This window comes from Camelus bactrianus, chromosome 32 (assembly GCF_048773025.1).
Source record: "Camelus bactrianus isolate YW-2024 breed Bactrian camel chromosome 32, ASM4877302v1, whole genome shotgun sequence".
Taxonomy (NCBI): Eukaryota; Metazoa; Chordata; class Mammalia; order Artiodactyla; family Camelidae; genus Camelus; species Camelus bactrianus.
The window spans coordinates 11,648,498-11,668,607 of NC_133570.1; the positions used below are offsets into that span (position 1 = coordinate 11,648,498).

The 20,110-nt window shown below is 55.2% G+C and overlaps 1 protein-coding gene across 1 annotated transcript in view; it reads left to right on the top strand.

Annotated features, from left to right (window-relative positions):
* TESC (tescalcin) overlaps positions 1-20,110 on the top strand; it is a 56,269-nt gene that overhangs the window by 19,684 nt on the left and 16,475 nt on the right. The window contains exons 3-6 of the mRNA XM_074356167.1: positions 11,876-11,956; positions 17,391-17,530; positions 18,896-18,957; positions 19,056-19,163. Of these exons, the coding sequence (XP_074212268.1) occupies positions 11,876-11,956; positions 17,391-17,530; positions 18,896-18,957; positions 19,056-19,163 (391 nt within the window). The remainder of the gene's footprint in view (positions 1-11,875; positions 11,957-17,390; positions 17,531-18,895; positions 18,958-19,055; positions 19,164-20,110) is intronic.

The following is a 20,110-nucleotide window of genomic DNA, read 5'->3' on the forward strand; positions in this document are numbered from 1 at the left end:
TGGGTCTGGGGTCCATGGGTCTTGGCTTGGTGAGAGGCCTCAGGTTCAAATTACACGTGTTTACTTTTCAGACTTGGGGGAAGCAGAGGCGAAAACCCAGACTTGGGAAACAAACCATATTTGAATCATCTGTATCACTTGCTGGGGAACTTTGTATTAGTTGCTCTGTTTCTCTGAGCTTGTCTCCTCATCTGTAAAGTGAATGCGGATTTGATTTGAGCATTAAAGATGAGCAGATATGTACAGGACGCTTCTGCTCTGAGCTGGGTTCTTTGGCGTTTGGCAGATAGGACTGGTGTCATTCCACTGTTGGTGGGGTCCTGGGGACCTTTGCAAGGATGTGATGAAACGGTGAGCTCCACACTGGTTCTTTCCCAGCATGAGTGTGTGTGCAGATCACCCAGGAATCTTGCTAAAATGTGGTGCCTGGGACTCTGCATTTCTAACCAGCATGTACAGTCTTGGTCAGATTTGCCTCACTCAGCACCACGGATGGTATCCGGTATACCCTAGGCTTGATTGGGTGGAGGCTATACTCCACCCTAGGCTTGATTGGGTGGAGGCTGTACCCCCACAGGTCCTGAGGGGTCCACGTGCAGCCTCCTGCTTCCTACTCCTCTTGGGGCCAGGCTAGAGCTTGGGAAGGTGAGCCATTGGCTCTGCCTGCAACCTTGTATCCCGCTTACCTGTCTCCTGTGCACTGACCCCAAGGACCACCATGTGCATTGCCCTTCCCACCCCTGCCCTCAAGCAAGCCCTGTGTGCGTCTGCTTGGACCCAGTGAGGAGCCCCTGCTCCCCAGCCCTCGGGGGCTCCCCAGTGCCCTCAAGGTCACATCCATGCTCTAGCTGAAGAGGGTCCACCAAGGTCTTCAGCTTTTGCTTTGCTGAGCTCCCAGTGTGGCCACCACCTCTTCCAAGATACCCTCCTGCCTCCTGCACCCCCCCCAGCTTCCTCCTGGGGGTGCCTCATCCCAGCATTCACAGCACAGAATTGTAACTGCCCCCCTTCCAGCCACCTGCCCTAACAGACTGTCAGCCACTTGAACAGGAACTGGGTCTTTTCCCCCTGGCTCTAGTGCTGAGTCTGGGGCTTGTAATAGGGTAAATGCTCTGGGAGGAGTCGGTTGGTTGAATGAATGAATGAATGAATGAACAAATGAATGAGTGAATGAGAGAACAAAGAAGTGAGGAACCAGTAGGTGAGTACATTGACTAGAAGAGTTCTCTGTAATGTGTCAAGCACGGTATAGACAAGATCCATTGTTAGTAATAACATTTCCCTCACAGGGTTTACACATTCCTGGCGAAAGAATTTACCTGAGGGCCTGGCACACAGGGACTGTTCACAGACACAAGCTCAGTACTTCAGCACGGTTTGTGCTGCACAGCTGGGGCACATTACTTCTGTCTTGTACAGCCCCACGGGAAGTAGTGTTTGGAGCACCCCGTCTCCCCTCTTTGCATGTGGGAAAGTAAGGCTCAGAGAGGCCACGCGCCTGGCCCCTGGTCACACAGCTCATAAGCGGAGGAGCTGGGATTGGAACCCAGTGTGGAGATTCGTCTCTAAGGAAGCCGGGGGTGTGGCTTTGGCTTGCGAGTGACAGGTGAGGACCTCAGTCTCCCTGCTCTGCTGTCTGAGGCCCTCTGGCCTTAGCATCCTGGGTGGGGTGTATAATTCCCAACACCACAGCGCCTGCTTTGGTGTCTTGCAGCCTCTGCTCAGCAGGTAGTGTCAGCTACACCGGGTGACAGCCCAGCCTGGCCTACAGGAAGGAGGTAACACAGCTGACCGCAGTGCTTATGCAAACGGCCTGCAGGAACAAGGGCCTCCTCCCAGCGCCCTGGAGCTGCTTTGCCTAATCCGAGTCCACACTCCAGGGCCTGGGGAAGGGTGATGGGGCGGCTTTGCTGGCCCCCTTGGGCTTTCCTGCACATCCTCCTTGGGCAGAAGAGATGAGCGACTCTGGGCTGTAAGCTGGTCCCAACTCTGCCAAGGGTTTCCTGTGTGACCCCAGGCTGGACCTTCAACCTCTCTGATCCCTGGGCATGTCCAGGAGGCCCTGAGATGTTATGGAGTTTCAGTGCACAGAAAAGTGCTTTGTTTCTTTAGTATTAAGATTTGTAAAGTCGTGGACCGGAGTCCCCTGAGCAAGACCTCCAGCCCCCTAGTCTGGGAGGGTGTGGGAGGCAGCTCTCTCTCTCCCTCTCAGAGGGTGAAGCTGCCTGAGAGCTTGTCAGAGTCCCACTGGGACTTTTCAATACTTCTAGTGCAAAAGACCCCTTAAAAGTGATCATTCACCTGCAGACTTTATATACACAGCCTAGTAAGATTTGTAAGTTGCATTTAAAACTTCACAAAGAATTGGATTTTCAAACTGGTGCCCCTTTAATAAATACAATAAAGCTTTTAAAAAATCCCATGAGATAAAAGCTGCCAAAATTAATTTTAATTTTTAATCCACCACTTCCTACCCGTGTTTGGTCAGGTCCCCTCTCTTTCTGAAAATCGTGTAAGGACATCCAGGGGTGAGTTTACCCTGAGGCTTTCACAGCCAGTGTGTCAGGGCCCCACTCTGTGTGGGCTCCTTACAAGGCCCAGCACCTGGTTTAATAAACAAACAAAATCCTAATACTGCATTCTTTTCCTTTAAGACGGCCCCTCAAACCTGAATCCCCCCTGATCGCAAAGCACTGAGTTCCGAGGCCTCTTGGTGAAAAATGCTAGGATAGAAAATGTTCCTCTGACTCATTTATTGAGCACCTATGGTGTAGAGATTTCTGTCCTCCAAAGCTTTTTTTCTAGCAGGGAGGACCCTGCATAAATAAAAAGATGCTAATTGTAGACAGTGAGGAAAATACAGTAATGGCTTCTGTTCCTTTTACTTTCGTCCGTGGGACCCCTTCTGCAGTGAATGTTTTAAACAGCAACCTTTTTAAAAAATTTTATTTTATTTTATGTGGGGAGGCAATTAGGTTTTTAGAAGAGGTACTGGGGATTGAACTCAGGACCCTGTGTATGCCAAGCATGCGCTCTACCACTTAAGCGGTACCCTCCCCCCTAAATAGTAACTTTTACTTCCTGATAACAGTCTGGCGGGCTCACCAAGCCCCAGAAATAGATGTGATGGAATCCTTCAAACTGACTGGTGCAGGTCAGGGGGACGCCTGATTAGATAGAGCTGTGTTGCAGAAATATTTTTAGATTCACCGAGCCACCAGAGGTGGGGTGGCTCCTGGGGTGAACGTGACCACAGACGTGTGCAGGGAAGAAAAAGGATGCGGCCGCTTGCTGTCAAGTGCCACCAGCAGCACGACGAGCAGGATCTGATGGGCCAGACCCGGGGCATCAGCAGGAGTCCCACCCCCAGGGCCTGTCTTGCGTCCCACAGCAGAGCCTCCCGTTTACCCAGTGAGGGGTTAGCCAGGCTCAGGAGCCTACATGGGAGCCCAGCCCCCCTCCGCTGGGTGCTCACGTGTGCCAGGCTGGGCTGGACGCGCACCTATGTGGTCCCAAGGGTCTCGGGGGCTCTCTGAGGTTTCCCACCATCACCCCACTGTCCAGATGAAGAGGCTGAGGCTATGGCGGTCAAGGTCCCACCGCAGGGCTGGCTTTTGGAGTAGCTGGAGCCCTGAATCCCTGTGATCATCTCGCTTTTTGCCCAATTAAGCCACTTTTTAACCCAGTTGCTTTGCTTTTCATCTGTCAAGTAGCTAAATATTTACTTTTTTTTAAAATTAAACTTAATTTTTTTAAGTGGAGGTACTGGGAATTGAACCTAGGACCTCATGCATGCTAAGCACACCCTCTACCCGGAGCTATACCCTCCGCCCACTTTTTTTTTTTTTTTATTTGAAGAAGTGTTCACGACAGTGAAAGAGTTGAGGCCCTGCCTAGATCATGAGGCTGTTTTGCTGTCAGTATTTAATGCCCTCCAGGAGTTAACCAGACCTCCCTGTAAAACCTCAGCTGGGATGAGGCATGCTCACTTACAAAGAAAATCCCACAGTCACTTGTAAAACTGCCCAGGAAACGAGGGTGTGAGCAGCCCCAGGGCTCTCCCACCTGCTCCGGCGAGAGTGTGAAGTCAGAGGTGAGAAGGGGTGCCCTGAGACGTCAGCTTGGTGTGGAAGGGCGCCCAGGTGTCCCCCGGAGCAGGGAGACGCTTTCTCAATGGTTTTAAATTTACTAGCGGGGACTCAAATAAAAAAATTTTGAGAGACATCCCAAGATGGTTAATACTTGACTCAGTCCTTGCTTTACAAAAGTAGGCATTAGGCGGCCTTCCACAGAGGGTTATAGTTCCAAGGACATGAAATTAGAAGGGAGGCTCCCTCTGCTCCTCGTGGTGGCTTCTGTTCAGGTGGATGTGCATGTGTGTGTGAGAGAGAGAGAGAAAGAGACAGAGGTAACTGGCATACAAGCAAGTTCATTATCTACGGTGACAAAGGAAGGAAACGGGGCAGAGAGGGGAATCCCCTGGGAGCACTGTGAGAAGGTGGACCTTGGGATAGGTGGTCGGTGAAGGCTCCTCGGAGGTGGCCGCGTTGGGGCTGAGAGCCGAATGGGGAGGAGGAGCCCGTGTGCAGAGGGAAGCGGGCAGGGTGCTCCGGGCAGAGGTGGGACCCAGCTCTGTCAGCCTGAGTGGTGAGAGGACGGAGTTGGGGGCAGATTACAGAGGTCCGTCTTGGCTGTAGCAAGGACTCCTCCCTGACTTGAAATACCACCTGGATGTTTACTCCCAAATTCCTATCTCTGGCCGGGACACCTCCTCTGAACTTGGCTCACGTAGCCACTGCCCATCCACTTGATGTCCCAAGGCCATCTCACACTTAACATGTCCCGAGTTGACCCTCTCGTCCTCCCAGATGTCCCTCCTCCGGACGATCCAGCAGCCTCCCCTGGACCTCCTCCTCCTGTTCTCACAGCGATGCACAGGGAGCCTACGAAAATGGCTCTTCCCTGCTCTATGCTCCATCTCACCAGGTAAAATGAAGTCACAGCCGCCTGGTCCATGCGTGTCCTGCACATCCCTGTGCGGTGGGTCTCACCACCCCTCTGACCTCCTGACCGTCTTCCTTTTACTCCTTCTGTTCCAGCCACGTGGACATTCTTGCTGTTCCAGCCTCAGGGCTGTAGCATGGGCCGTTCCTTCTTTCTAGAATGCTTTTCCCCAGGGTAGGGTTTCCACTGGCACTAGGTCATTCTTGTTGGGGCAGGGCTGGGGGGCGTCATCTATATTGTAGGATGCTGAGCACCGCCCCTGACCTCTACCCACTAGCCGCCAGTGGCACCTTTTCCTAATGTGACGACCAAAAATGTCTGCAGACGTCACCAAGCGTCCCCTGGGACTGAGAACTTGCCTCCTTCAGGTCTGTGCTCATGTCTCACCGTGAGGCCTTCCCTGAACATCCCACTGAGACTTTCACTGGCTCCCTGTGTCTCCTCCATCCCCAGGCTGCTTGGTTTGTCTTCGAAGTGCTTCTCTCTGCCTGAGATACCGTTTTCTGTCTGTATCATTTCCCCAGCTAGAACCCCAGGAGGCATCGTGTCTGTCCCATGGCTGCTGAAGCCAGCACCCGAACAGTGCCTGGGACGTGGAAGGTGCTGGAATGCAGGTCACTGTCCCTGTGATGAGGACATGACAGGTGTTGGGAGGCTGGCCGGGCCCAGGCATGGAGAAAGTGTGTACTGGGGAGGAATGGCTTTGCTGGTTGGTGCTGGCCCAGCTTTTGAAAGAGACATTTGCCTCGGGGCCGGGGGACCAGGGCTGTCCTGCCAGCATCTTTTGTGCAAAGGTATATGGCTGGGAGAACCGCCTGATGGGTGGTATAAGGAATCCTTGGAGCTTCTCAAACACGAACTTGCACAGGAATCCTGGGGATGCAGGTTCTGATTCAGCGGGTTTGGGCCAGCCAAGACTCTGCATCTCTCACAAGCTTCTGAGTGGTCCCGGTGCTGCTTGTTTGGGCTGCACCGTGAGTGGCTCGGCACTGCCTGGGAAGAGGAGTGCTGAATGAGACGTGCTTCCTCCTTCGCCAGCCCCTAGAGGGGAGCCCCCAGTCCCCCCCCCCCCGTTTAAACATCACAAGCTAAACCCTAAGCGCAAGGAGGGAGTTGGGAAGCGCAGGGCAAGCAGCCTGCGGAGGGGAGAGCCCAGTGGCCTTTCTTGATGTGGGAAGCCCTGGACCCCCAGAGAGCAGGGAGGCCCGAGTTCCAGGCTGAGAATCCTCCCCAGCTCGGAGGCCGGTAAGCCCTGGCAGTGGTTGGGGGCAGCCTGAGTCCCAAACCAGCAGAGAGAACTTTGCAGTTGAGCTGAGCCTCAAAGCCTCCGGAAACCAACCCACACCACGAGGCAGGAGGAAGCGCCCGGCCCACCCTCCTTCGTGGTTTTCAGTCATTCCTTCCGTTGTGGGCTGGACGCTTGTCTTGCCCACGTTCAGGGTTCCGGATGGGGCATCTCAGGGCTGGGTGCGAGCAGATGCCCCAAGAAGCTCTCTCTTGTTCTCTTTAAAGTAAAAACGAACAGCCCAAAGGAAGTAATAAGTGTGAGGACGTGCACGGGGTGGTAGAGCCGGATTCAAAGCTCCTCTGCTAGCTGTGTGTCTGTGGCTTAGTCCCTCCCCCTCTCTGGGCCTCATTTTCTTGCCTATAAAATGGGGGTCATTGACATCGTCCCTCATTGGGTGTGGGAGTGATTAAACGGGGCTGAGTTCACAAGAGCACTCAGCCTGGCTTGGGAAACTTGAGGGGGAAAGTTTAAAACCCAGAGAAGGGGGAGGATATAGCTCAGTGGTAGAGCACGTCATGCGTAGCATGCACGAGGTCCTGGGTTCAATCCCCAGTACCTCCACTGAAATAAATAACTAAATAAAAAACCTAATTACCCCCTTCCCCATTAAAAAAAAAGTAAATTAAAAAACCCCCATAGCAGGTGGACCGCCCTAGGGCCCTGGTGGGCAAACCCCTCCCCACTGGTCACTGAGGCACCATCACTGGACCACTGGGTGCCGAGCATCAGCCCCGCCCCCAGTCCTGGGCTCAGGGTGAGGCAGAGCTGTTCCCACGGGTGGTGGGGGAGAGGCCTTCCGCTGAGCTGGTTTGACCAGCCCCGTGGGCACCTGGGGCAGGTGGGGAGGAAGGAAAATGAGACCGAAACCGGCCTTTATAGGACTATTGAAGCAGAATCTGCATTTTTACCACAATTCCTGGGATCCACATGCAAGTTCATGTTTGAGAAGGGCCAAGAATTCTGTACACCACCCATCAGGTGCTTCTCCTAGTCACGTGCCTTCACACAAAAGATTCTGGCAGGAAAGCCCCGGTCCCCGGGCAAATGCCTTAAACTGTGGTTAGCCTTTCCAGCCTCTGGTCTCAAGACCTGCACTCAACTTGTTGAAAAGGGAGGTTGGCAAATACCTGGGAACTGCTCCCCCGGGACCAGATAGCCAGGCAGAGCTCTTGGGAGAAGCTGCTCCCGGCCGGAGCTTCCATGTGCCACATCCATCGGGGGCATCGCTCTTAGCAGTGAGTTTCCTCATCTTTCAGGTATGCTCCTACCTTGCAGGATAGTAGCGTAAAGCTCTCGGAACAGTACCTGGCATCTTGGGAGTACATAGAAGGTCGGCTGCTACTGTCATCATCATCATTTCAAAATGAAGAGCTCACTGTGTGTCAGGCAGCACGCTAAGTTCCTTACGTGCGTTACTCATTTAGTCATCTCATTAACCCCATGGTGCTACCCAGATATTCCCCGATCCCCATTTTACAGATGACATGCAGTGTCTCACCTAAGGCCATGTGCCTGGTCAGGGGCCGAGCCCGGACTGGCCCCCAGGTGTGCTTGACTTCACATCCCCTTTGATATTGGAGGTGCTGGGTCTGGACCCAATTCACAGATTCAGAAACTGATGTTTGGAGAGTCGGTGAGGTGCCTGTGCTGAGGGAGAGAGGAGATTTGAGTGTGGTTCTAGCAGCTGCTTGTGGAGAAAGGGGGCTGGGGTTCAGAGACACCTGCACAGACCTGCCAGGGGCTGTGAGGTCAGGGCCCTGGGATGGTGTCCCCAGCTGGATTCCTAGCATCTGCCTCAGCTCCTCTGCTGTCAGTGGGAGGTCAGACCTCTTTTAAGCTGTTAATTATCTTCTCCAGACACACAGTCAGGCTCTTTGAGGTCTTTCTCCCTCTGTCCTCCTGGGCCACTGCTGTCTGCTCTCTTTCTCTTTCCCACATCAGCCCAGGGTCCCTCTGCCCCTTTGTGGGGACTCCTGGTGCCTGGTGGGGGGGATGCTGCTGGCGGGTCCCTTCGTGCCTTCACACGCGTAGGGGTGGGGTTTCCCCCAGGCCCCCAGAATCTGCAGTTTTCCTGTGTTTGGCCTCTGTCCTTCCTGGGGAATTAACCAGACCCACTTCCCAGCTGTGTCCCTGAACGTGATCCTTCCAGCAACCCTGGGGGACAGCTCCCCTGAGAGCCCCTTCCAGTGCTTAACAAGGCAGAGCCGGCTTGTGATGCTCTGCAAGGACCTGCAGATGGAGAGCTCCTGGGGGCGGTGGAAGGTGTGGACACCTGGGGAAGGACCCAGCCTGGCGCAGGCCAGGTGCCCTGCCCGCCCCCACAGTCCCTTCCGCTCCGCTGTCTGTTCCGCATGCCGTGTGTTGACCATGCAAGGCCCTGAGGATGCGGTGCTGCGGGAATGAGAGTCCCACCCCCATGGCCTGGGGTGCCCAGAAGCCTCTGTCCGTGGAGCCCTCACTCCTCTCCGGGCCCCGTGCTGAGTGCGTTCCAGACTTCCTCGCACGCAAGCACATGACAGCCTTGTGAGGCTCCTGTTTGCAGAGGAGCACACGGGGCCTCAGAGAGGCTAAGTCACTTGTCTCAGGTGGCAGAGCTGGTAGAACCCAGGTGTGATTCCAGAGGTGTGCCCACTTCACAGATGAGGAGACGGAGGCTCAGGAAGGGTTAAACAGTAGCCAGGACTGCCGAACAGTGAAAGCCAGAGAGGGCTTGGGGTCTCGAACAGTGAAAGCCAGAGAGGGCTTGGGGTCTCGTGCTGACGCCCACGTAGCAGCTGGTTGCTTCCTTTCCGTTCTCCCAAGCTCCCCACGGCCCCTTTGACCTGACCTGTTCCCATTCTGGGGGCTCTGCGTTTTCCATCTGTTTCCGCCTGCGGTTGCTTCCCACTGATGAGGAGGGAGGGAGGATGGGGTCCGTGCTCAGGCAGAGTGGACTGTGCCGTGCCAGTGAGACGATCTTTCACAGACGGAAACACCTGGGACCCCAAACCCAGCTCAAGAGCGGAACTTTCTCAGCCCCAAGAGCCCCCTCCTGCTCCCGCCTAGTCACCATCCCCGGAGATAGTTGACCATTAACTGGACTTTGAACCGCAAGATTCGTGTCCTACACTTTGTTCTTTATATCATTGGAGCCGTAGAGCAGCGTTCTCTGCTTTTTTTGGTTTTTAAAAATATTTGGGGAGCATTTTAAAACAGCTCTATTGAGATATAATTCACATGTAGTACAATGTACCCATTTAAAGTCTGCAGTCAATTTTAGAACATTTTCATCAGCCCCAAAAGAAACCCTGTGCTGACTGAGTCCACTGTCCCCCTGCCCCAGGCATCCACCAGTCTGCTCTCTGTCTCTGTGGATGTAAATGGAATCGTATCATACGTGGCCTTTTGTGTCTGGCGTCTTTTACTGACTACTGCATCCCTTTCTCGGCCAAATAATATTCCGTTGGTGCAGGCCAGGTGCTCGAGCGTGTTGCCTCCTTCAGAACTGAGCCCCCAGGAATCTAAAGTGTTGGTGTCCACTGACGCTGGCTCCTGGGTTTGGCCAGTTGCTGAAAGCAAGCCAGGCTGGGAGTGTTACGGAAACGACAGGCCAGCCAAGAAACAAGCACCACTCGGAGGGCTGGAGCACTCAGATGTATTACGCCGGCGGGCTCAGAGGGGCTTCTGCTCCGAAGCTCTGAGCACCTCCAAGACGTGCGCGTGAGGTTTTATAGGGTAAAGTACAAGCTTGGGGTATTTGGCCAATAGGCATGGAACAGCTTTAGCAGCATCATTAACACAAAAGTGGAGGCGGGGAGGCAGCAAGCCAACATTCCAAAGCCAGATATGTATCTTTGAAAACCCAGCTGGCTAGCAAAAAAATATAAACAGCAAACCAACACTAATTAACTTAGATTTACAAGTTAGTCCAGCAGAACTCAGATCAGTATTCCAATACTTAGACTTGTGAGTTATCTTGTTAGCCCAGCCCAGCCTCTCCTTCACATTCCTAGACTTGTGAGTTATCTTGTTAGACCAGCCCGGTTTTTCCTTCACAGGAGCACTGGGGAGAGGGGCGGGCAGCCGCACCGAGATGGAGAAAACACAGGGGGCAGGTGGGAACGGAGCCCTGGGACTCGGTCCTGCTTTTCCTCTCTGAGCCTCAGCCTCCCCATCTGTAAGATGGGGCAGGACAAGGGCCAGCTGTGAGCTCAAAGAGCCTTCCAGCTCAGCTGGCACCTAATTCTCCGCATGTGGCACTTCCTCCTTCCCGGCATGGGCTGTTTCTCGTTTTAAGTTCTGAATCTGAGGATCCCTGGACATTCTTGTTTTAAGTAGCTAAAATCCTCCCACCTCCCCACCCCCGCTCTGGGTCTGCCTCCTTGTTCTTGGGGATTACCGCTGGTGCCTGAGGGCCTTTCCAAGGCCCCTGCCCATTGTCCACAGAGCAGAAGACAAAGTAAGCAGGAAGCAGATTCTGAGAACAAAGAAGGGTCTCCTGCGGGCAGGTCAGGTTGCCTGCAAACCCGCAGCCTCCAGGACCCAGCGACACCTGTGGCCGGCAACAGAGCTGTCGGTCGGGTTTGAAATTCACCCTCTCCTGCAAACATCTCTTTTTTTTTTAACAGCTTTACTGAAACATAGTTCACATACCTTACACTCACCCACTAAATGTGCAATGCAATGGCTTCTGGTGTGTTTATATAGAGTTATGCATCCATCGCCATGATCAGTTTCACAGCATTTTCATCATCCCCCAAAGAATTTAGCCACCATTCTCCATCACTCCCAACCCCCAGCCTCTGGCAACCAGTAATCTCCTTTCAGTCTCTGTGAATTTACTTATCTCAAACATTTCATATAAATGAAATCATACATTGTGTGGCTTTTTGTGTCTGGCTTCTTTCACTTAGCATCTTTGTCCCCAAGGTCTGCCCGTGTTGTAGCATGCGTCCATAGTTCATTTCTTTTTACGGCTGAATAATACTCCATTGTATGAGTAGATCATGTTTCTTCAGTTACCTGTTGGTAGACACTTGAGATGGTTGTACTTTATGGCTGTTAGGAGGAATGCTGCTCTGAACATTCACGGACAAGTTTTTATGTGGATGGATGTTTCCATTTCTCTGGGGTGTATACCCAGGTATATACCTGGGAGTGGAGTCACTGGGTCACATGGTAACTCCACGTTTCACCCGTTGAGGACCTGCCAGACTGTCTTCCAGGTCTCCAAGCCAGCATCCTGCTGCTCCAATTCCAGAAGGCCCAATGTGGGGCTTCCCTACCTGGGGTCTGCGACGGGCCTTGGGGGGACCTCTGACACCTTGGAATGGGGTGCTGATCTTGTGTTGCTGTGTCTTCCTGGGTGGGGTGGGTGGATGTCCAGGACCTTTACCAGATGCACAAAGACCCTCCCTGCTCCCACCAGCCCGAAGGTCAGACAAGGAGGCAGATCAACGCAGAACACTCCAGTCTTATCTCTCAACTCTGTTCTCATGGGACCTGCTCAGGATAAAAATCACAGTTGATAAGCGATGAACACGCCCTCTGACATCACTTTCTTTTCTCATTCTTTTCCTGGTGCCTCTCCTCCTTGGAACAAAGCAAGGAGAACTTCAACAACGTCCCTGACCTGGAGCTCAACCCGATCCGATCCAAAATCATCCGTGCCTTCTTCGACAACAGGTGGGCCCTTCTGGCACCACTGATGGTGGGTGGCTTTGTTCTCGGCGGGGGCATTTTGCCTTGGTAAGTTCTAGCATTAATTGTGTGCTCAGAACAGCCCCTTAAGCTGACACAGAGAAGAGGGGGCTGTGTCAGGTAGGAGCTACAAGCACAGGTCCGGGGTCTGGCAGGCCTGGACTCGTAGCTGGGTGACTTGGGACAGCTCACTCAGTCTCTCTAGGCCTCTGTATTAGTTAGCTATAGCTGTGTAACAAATCACCCCCCAAACTTAGCAGTTTAAAACAATACATGTTTATTAGCCCACTATTTCTATGCATCAGGGATCTGGGTTCTTGGTCTCAGGGTGGGTCAGCTGGGGCTGCAGTCACTTGAAGGCTCCACTGGGGGAGGCTCTGCCTCCGAGCTCACTCACATGGCTGGAGGCGTCTCATGGACTGGTCCCTAGGGATACCACTTGTGGCAGCTGGCTTCCCCCAGTCAGATGTTCCAGTGAGAGAGAGGGAGAGAGATCGGGCATCTGGGATGGAAGACACCATCTTTTGGTAACTTAATCTTGCAAAACCTCCCATCACTTTTGCTATATTCTCTTCATCAGAAGTGAGTCACTAGGTCACCCCAAACTTGGAGGGGGCACTGTACAGGTGCATGCATACCAGGAGGCAGGGGTCACTGGGGGCTTCTTGGAGGCTGCTTCAGTTCCCTCATATACAGAATGGAGGTAATGATAGCACCTGACTCTCATGGTCGCTCTGAGGCTGCGCTGAGATGGTGCTTGTTGAAGATCTGGGGTAGCTGTCATTGGGCTCATCATTCTGGCTTATAGATGGAGAAACTGAGGCAGAGAAGGACAGCGTCCCAGAGCTGAGGCTGAGACCAGAGTTTATGGCCCCAGACGTCTAGTGTGGTCGGAGTTGAAATACTCACGTGATTGGATGGAGATCACATGTCTGAGGCTTGGTTGAGAGGTGGAAGGTGGGCACACCCTCCTCAGGCTGCAGCAGCCTGTGGACAAACACACCAGGGCCCCAGGCCTGACACCCTGTGTCCGCAGAGATCACTAAGAAACAGAGAGCACTGGCAGAAAGAGGAAAGAGGAAATAGGTAGGAGGGGATAGGACCTGCTGAGGCCATGTAATGGGTAGGGACTTCCCAGAGAGGTTTCAAGTTGTGTGAGCCTGAACTGCCCAGCTCTGGTTCTGCCACAGCTGTGGGGCCCCAAGCAAGACTCTGAGCCTCATCTGTTCATGGGGTAGGGTTAGGGGTTCCTCAGGCTGCCCCAGAAAATGCAGAGGCCTTCCTCCAGGGCCCACAGGGCGAGCCCTGAGGAAAGAGTGCCCGAGAGTCAACTAGGCAAAGCAGAGAGAGAACAGAACTGCATGTGCAAAGGGCCTGTGGCACAGAGTATAGGACTGTGAGTGGCAGAGAGGAGGCCTGGCTGGAGCACAGAGAGGTGTCGGGTGGACAGGACTGCATTGTGCAGCTCTTAAATCAGCAAGAGGGGTCTTGACTTCAACCTCAGAGCAGCAGTGGGGTGCTGATGGGCTTTAAGGTGGGGTGCAGAGCATGAACCTGGTTTGCATCTTACAGATGGGGACTGAAGCCAGGGTCCGCCAGGCTGGAGCCAGGGCTCCTGAGTGGAGGGTTGCGGTAGGCAGCTTTGAGACACCTGAGAGGGGATAACAGGACAGAGGTAGGTCGGGTCTAGGGGTGGGGGTGAGAGAGTCTGTACCAGAGGAATCTTTACAGCAAATTGTCACATTTGCCAAAGGGGGAATCTTTGAAGTCACACAGTCAGTGACAGATCAGTGATGGGGTCCAGTGCCCCTCTCTCCTTGTTCATCCTGGTTCTGCCTTCGGAATCTCAGAGGGAGGCCTGGAGGGCAGGAGGCAGAGCAGAAGAGGTAGCGGAGCCGGGAGGTACCCGGGTGGGTGAGGACGTGGCTGTCTGGGCTGGAGGCCTCCCAGGAAGGCCGTGAAAAGTGACCAGAGCCTCGTGGGCACCTGGTGTGAGAAGAGGGTATATGTGCCTGCGTGTGTGTTTGTGTGTTCGTGTGCCGGCTCGTACGTGTCTACAAGGCTTGTTTCCAAAACACTGGATGCACACTTGGCCAGGTGTGACGTTGGCGGGGACCCAGCCTTCTGTGGGTGGAGCTGGAGGGACTGGTGTTTCCCAGGGTTCTGGGCGTGGAGAGGATGCCAGCCCTGGAGGTACTGGCGAACCCCGCTTCCCCCAGCCTGTGGAGCCCACCTGGGGCCAAGAGCCTGGCAGGCCTGGTCCTCCCGTCCTCGCTGCCACCCTAAGGAGGGAGCTTGGTCAGACTGGAGAGGGGCAAGGGGGGAGCCTCCGGTCTCCTAACTGGGGGCCAGGTTTCACAGGTGCACACGTTGGTCCAAACGTGAGATTTGTACCTTTCACTATATGTAATTATTTCTTAAAACAAATCTGCCCTCAGTGGTCACCTGTGGGAGCCGGCAACAGATCCAGGAGTTGTTTTTAGCTCTTAGGGTGGAATTCAGGTGTGGCCATGAGCGCAGCCTCTGCCGAGGGATCGGGGTGTGGGCAGGACCGGAGCTGAAACCTGAGTCCACAGTGCTCAGTCGGGGGCAGGAGAGACCTCTACTTGGAGCCTCTGAAGTTAGGATAGAGCTGTTGAGGGCAGGTGCAGGCGCAGAGCCCCCTGAGGGATGGGGGAAGAGGCCTTAGTCGATCAGGGATGTTGAGTGTCCAGAAGGTGGACATTGAAACAAGCCTCCGGGCCCCTGAGTGGGGGCTGGGCTGGGCTGGGCGGGTCCCTCCGAGAGCTGGAGGAACTTCCAAAGGGCATCGAGCGGGGGAGCCACAGAGTCTGATGTCCTTTTTGCAAAGCTCAGGAGTGAAACTGGTGACTGACTGGATGTGATGGGGAGGGAGCAAGGGCCTCCTGGTCTGCAGCACGGGCAGCTCGTGAGGCACCTGCTGTGGGGAGTTGCCATCGGAAGGTGATGCGGGAGGGAAGAGGGCATGGCCTCCCCCCGTAGGTCCTGGGACCTCAGCCTTGGGCAGCTGCTTAGAGACACAGTGAGGAGAAAGGGAGGCGCCAGGTGAGTCAGGCAGCCCAGAAGTCACCAAGGAGGGGCAAGTTAAGGAACGGCTTCCCGTCCAGACCCAGAACAGCTCAGAGCGCTCGCACCCTCCACATCTCGCCCTGTAAGTGCTGACAAGGAGGGGAGGGAGGGGCTGGAGATGAGATATTCCTTTCAAGAAATAGCAGTATCTGCCTTGCTTCCTAAGATGATTTGGGGACCGGACAGTGATCGGAAAAGCCAAAAAGCCAGTCCTAGAGGGCAGTTTGGGTGGGGTCCGCCCTACCTCCAAGAGCTCTGTTCCTTACTGGGTCATGGAGTTAAGGAAGCAAAAACACTGCTGTAAATCAATGCTCTCGTGCTGGGCTGCAGATTTGGATGTAGCCCCCATTCTTCCATCTGCCAACCCTGGCCTTGGGTGCCCTGTTTTGGAAATAGAGTGGAGAGCAGGTAGGTCTGGCTCCAGGTGCTATGTCTGGGTTTCCTCGGCCTCTGCACTCTCGTTGCCTTTAAAGCCCATGATGTGGGCCCGTGTGGACCGCTCCCCCCACCAGGGACACTAGGAGGGGAAGGGACCCCTCGCCCCTGAATCGGGTCCTGATGCTGAAGCAGCCTGGTCTCGACCTGCCCTGAAAAGGACACAGATGTGGCCTCCCTGCCCCTGGGCCTGTCATGTGTCCCCCCTGAGCTCATCTTCATCCCTCTCACTACAGTCTGAGCTCCTTGAGAAGGACGTGCAACCCAGCAGCAAAAAGTACCTCAGAGGAGTCTGGAAAATCCCAGGGCTATTTTTACTCCCTGTAAGTGTGGTCTGTGCCCCTAACAGCAAGAACTCAGATTATTGAACATCTGTCTGGAGGAGCAGTGGGAAACCTTTGTAAGATAGAAGCTTTCAGGGAAGATGGAGAAAAACGTTCAAAGACTAGGTTTCCTCAGTCCAGGGACGATCTCACCTCATCTCTCTGATTTCTTGTTTCACAACCTGCCTTCCCTGTTCCAGGCTTGGTCGCCACCTCTTTATGGAAAATCAGATTGGGAGCAGTGAGATTTCTAAACTGTGAAGTGTGCTGCACACTTCAGGGGCGGTACTCGAAAAGGAGAAGGTGGACCCCTTACGAGAGACCCGCGAATGTGTGGTCCTGACCCCAGGTGGGGCCCAGGTGCATTTGAGAAGCACTAGCCCTTGACTGTGAGTCATCCCGGGCCAGCCGGGGGCTATCTCTTTGCGAGGATGCACAGTGAGGGCAGGGGGAGCCCTCAGCCGGTCAGCCCGCTGGCAGCCTGGCCCTGAGGGAGTCAGTCAGTGAAGGGGGTTTGACAGCGATGGGTCAGGTGCCCATGTTTGGTGCAAGTCGTCTCCAGGTTGTTTTCTCAAAACTCTTCTCCGCCAGGACCTGTGCCCGATGGCCTCTTGACGCACTCACACACTGGCTGAGTCCCCGCCGTGTGCTAGGCATGGGGCAGACCCAGCCTGCGGCGCGCTGCCCCTTCAGAAAAGCACCTGCATACAGACAACCTCAAACCTGCCCTGACATATTAGAAAACCTGCAGCCACAGGTGAACATTGCTCTCTGGTAGGAAACAGATGATCTCAGAGCTGCCTGCAACTGATCACTGTGCTGGAGTTTCAGACAGCCAAGAGAGAGCAGGAATTGGCAAACTTTTTCTCTAAAAGGCCAGAGAGTAAATATTTTAGGCTTTGTGGGCCGCATGGTCTCCGTCACAACTGCTCAACTCTGTCTTCCTAGCTTGAACACAGCCACATATGTAAATGAATGGGCCTGGCTGTGTGCCAATAAAACTTTATTTATGGAGGCTGAAATTTGAATTTCATGTAGATTCCACTTGCCATGAGGTACGATTCTTTTTTTTTTTTTTAAATTCTTTTCAAACATTTTTTTCAACTGTATAAAAACGTAAAAACCTTTCTTAGCTCATGGGCCATAGGTGGCAGGTGGGATTTGGCCCCCAGGCTGCAGGCTGCTGGCCCCTGATCTAAAGGAAAGAGTCTAGAGGTATACCTTGGTGAATTACTGCCTCGGTGTCCCATGTGTGAGGGCTTGGCTCTGTGCATTGAAGCACACCTGGGCAGCCCTCCTTCCCAGCTTCCCAGTAGCAGTTGACTGTGTACCCCTGTCCCAGCCCCCCAGCCAGTGAGTTCTTGGGAGAGGGCAGCGCGGGGTGGGACTAAACCCTCTGGGGGCCCCGGTTTTTCCCTGAGCAGGTTGCTGGGAAACAGAACCCAAGGCTGGGACAGCCATCGTAGGCAGTGCATGTGCCCGGAAGGGCTGGGTTCTTGAGAGCTGTTGGCAGCCAAAGGACAAGAGTCCGTTCTTAATGCGTCTCTGACACCCCCTCGTTGTTCCCGCAGGAACCTGCGCAAGGGACCCAGCGGCCTGGCCGATGAGATCAACTTCGAGGACTTCCTGACCATCATGTCCTACTTCCGGCCCATCGACATCGCCATGGACGAGGAGCAGGTGCAGCTCTGCCGGAAAGAGAAGCTGCGATGTGGGTGTCCTGGGTCCCCTCCCCAGGGCACACTTGACCCAGCAGCTGGTGGTTTTCTGGGACTAGAAGGGGTGTGTGGGTGATGGGAAAAGAGCCATCAGTCCTGGTCCCAACACTAAGCAGCCGGGTGACCTCGGACCTGGTGGTGGGGATGAGAGCTGTGGACACGGGTGGTTCTGAGGCTGGATGAGATCACCCAGGCAGTCAGGGATGCTGGAGAAGTTCCTTTCTCCGCCTCCCTGGCCCATCCCCCACCACCCTACGCAGCTTCACTGGGCGGCCTCCGTGGGGACCGTCTGTCCCAGAGGAGCCTCCGCTGGCCCTGGGCTTCTGAGCAAGTTTAGTCACGGACCAGGGTGGCCTCCATCCCACCTCCTCCTGCCCCGCCGCCATGCACTTTCCCATGACTCCTTCACCCGTCCCAAGGCGGCCACGTCTGCAGGGAATGTAAACACAGGGCTGGGCTATACTTAGCTCGGGTTGTGTAGTGAGCTGTTGGGGGCAGGGGGGTGGTGCCTGGTGTCTACCCAGCTTCCAGATTGTTCCAAGGGACAGGTCAGGGGTCATTCATGGGGGCTGTGGAATGGGACAGACTCCGGTTCAAATCTCTGCCCCTCCCTTAATGGGGAGGCTGTGGGCAGACGCCTTACCTCCTGTGAGCGGGGCTCACGGGGTCGTGTGAGGATGAAGGGAGGTGTTCGCGCAGTGCGGGGCTGGATAAATGCCAGGGCCAAGGACCTCGTGAGCTGGAGGCTCCTGGAGGCTCAGCCGGGGGTGGAGAGGTCACCTCCCCGTCAGCTCGTAGCTCTGCTGGGCTGCGGGATGCTGAGCAATGTCAGTAGAGGAACCATGTGATGTCACTAAGCGTGAAATAACCAGAGGAGGCGCCAGTGCCCCTCGTGCCATCAGGGGCCGGCCCAGATCAGCCATGGGCCGGGTTGTAGGCAGCGGGGTCCACGACCTGCCACGGGCCTGTGGTGACAGCCGCCCTCTTGGGTCTGTAGGGAATGACACTTTGAAGTAACACTGATATGGCTTCACGTTATGAGACTGTCACGTCGTCTGCACGCACAGTGTCCCGTGCTCCAGCCTCGCTCACCTTGCAGCACCATGCAGTAGACATGTCGTTACCCCATCTTACAGATGGGGACACCGAGGCTCAGAGAAGTTAGGCCGCTTGCCCAAGGTCACCACTGAAGAAGCGATCAGTCTGGCCACATGGCTCCTGCCCTTAGCCACTATGGTTTTGGCACTGAGGTTGCATTACTAGGGTCTTTTGCTCAGTTGGAGGTGGGGGAAGGTTGGGGGGCGGGGGACCCAGGGCTCCCCTCAACCTCTCCTGACTCAGCCCCTCTTCCACCCCAGTTCTGTTCCACATGTATGACTCGGACAGCGACGGCCGCATCACCCTGGAAGAGTACCGAAATGTAAAGTGTGCTCCCGCGCCCGCCAGGGCCCCGGTGCCTCCCTGCCCTGCGGCCTGGACGGAGGCCCGAGGTCACGGTCTCTCTGCCCCGCCCGGCAGGTGGTGGAGGAGCTGCTCTCAGGAAACCCCCACATCGAGAAGGAGTCAGCGCGCTCCATCGCCGACGGGGCCATGATGGAGGCAGCCAGCGTCTGTGTGGGCCAGATGGTGAGGGCTCCTAGGGCCGCGACCCCCAGATCCCCACCTCCCTCTGCTGACCTGGCCTGCCATGGGTGCCCTGGTTACAGTCTGTGTTTCTGGAAGGCCCTGGAGGGCAGAGACCAACAGGCCTGGCACAAAGCAGTGCTCAGAGGCCTCTCACTGTTTTCCTGTTCCCCCAGGAGACCCACTGGAGGTCCCACCCCCAGAGGGCCATGCCAGGCAGGGGCGGCTGGGCTTTGGGGGCCGTAGACCCAGCTGTGTAACCTGCCCAGGCCCATGGGTAGCCCCTGGCATAGCTCCAGGCCGGGTGGGTGGACAGCAGGGTCTCCCTCTCATTGATTTGTCTAGTAATGAGGGGCTTTGTGACCTGGAGGTCAGGCTTAGCAGGGAGCTCTGGGGTCCAGTGAGGAGCTGGGAGCCGTGGGGTGTGGATGAACCAGAGGGTAGGACTCGGCCATCGGGGCTTGTGCCTTGAGGAGGGTAGGAGGCCCGGCTGGGCCCCAGAGGAGAGGAGAGGATCTGGCCGAGACAGGAGGAGGGAGGCACTTTTGAGGCTGCCACTGTGGCCCAGGTTGGGGCCTGCACTTGAGCCATGATGGGGGTGGAAGGTAGGCAGGACCGTGTGAGCATGAGCTGGACCACTGCCAGACACGTCTGAGGCTTGTCACGGTCCCACGGGTGTAGAAGTGGCCGGGTGGTTTCTCAGAGCCATGCTGTCAGGCCTGGGGTGAAGTCAGGTGAGTGAGCGTGGGTGTCTCCCCCGGCACTGTTGACATGTGAGGCCGTCCTGGGGACGTTGGGGTGTTGAGCAGTGTTCCTGGCCTCTATCCTCTAGATGCCAGTCACACACACCTTCTAGTGACAACCAGAAATGTCTCCAGAGATGGCCTAATGTCCCTCATGGTGGAGTGGGGGCAGAGTCACCCCCAGGGCAGAGCCGTTGAAGCAGAGGG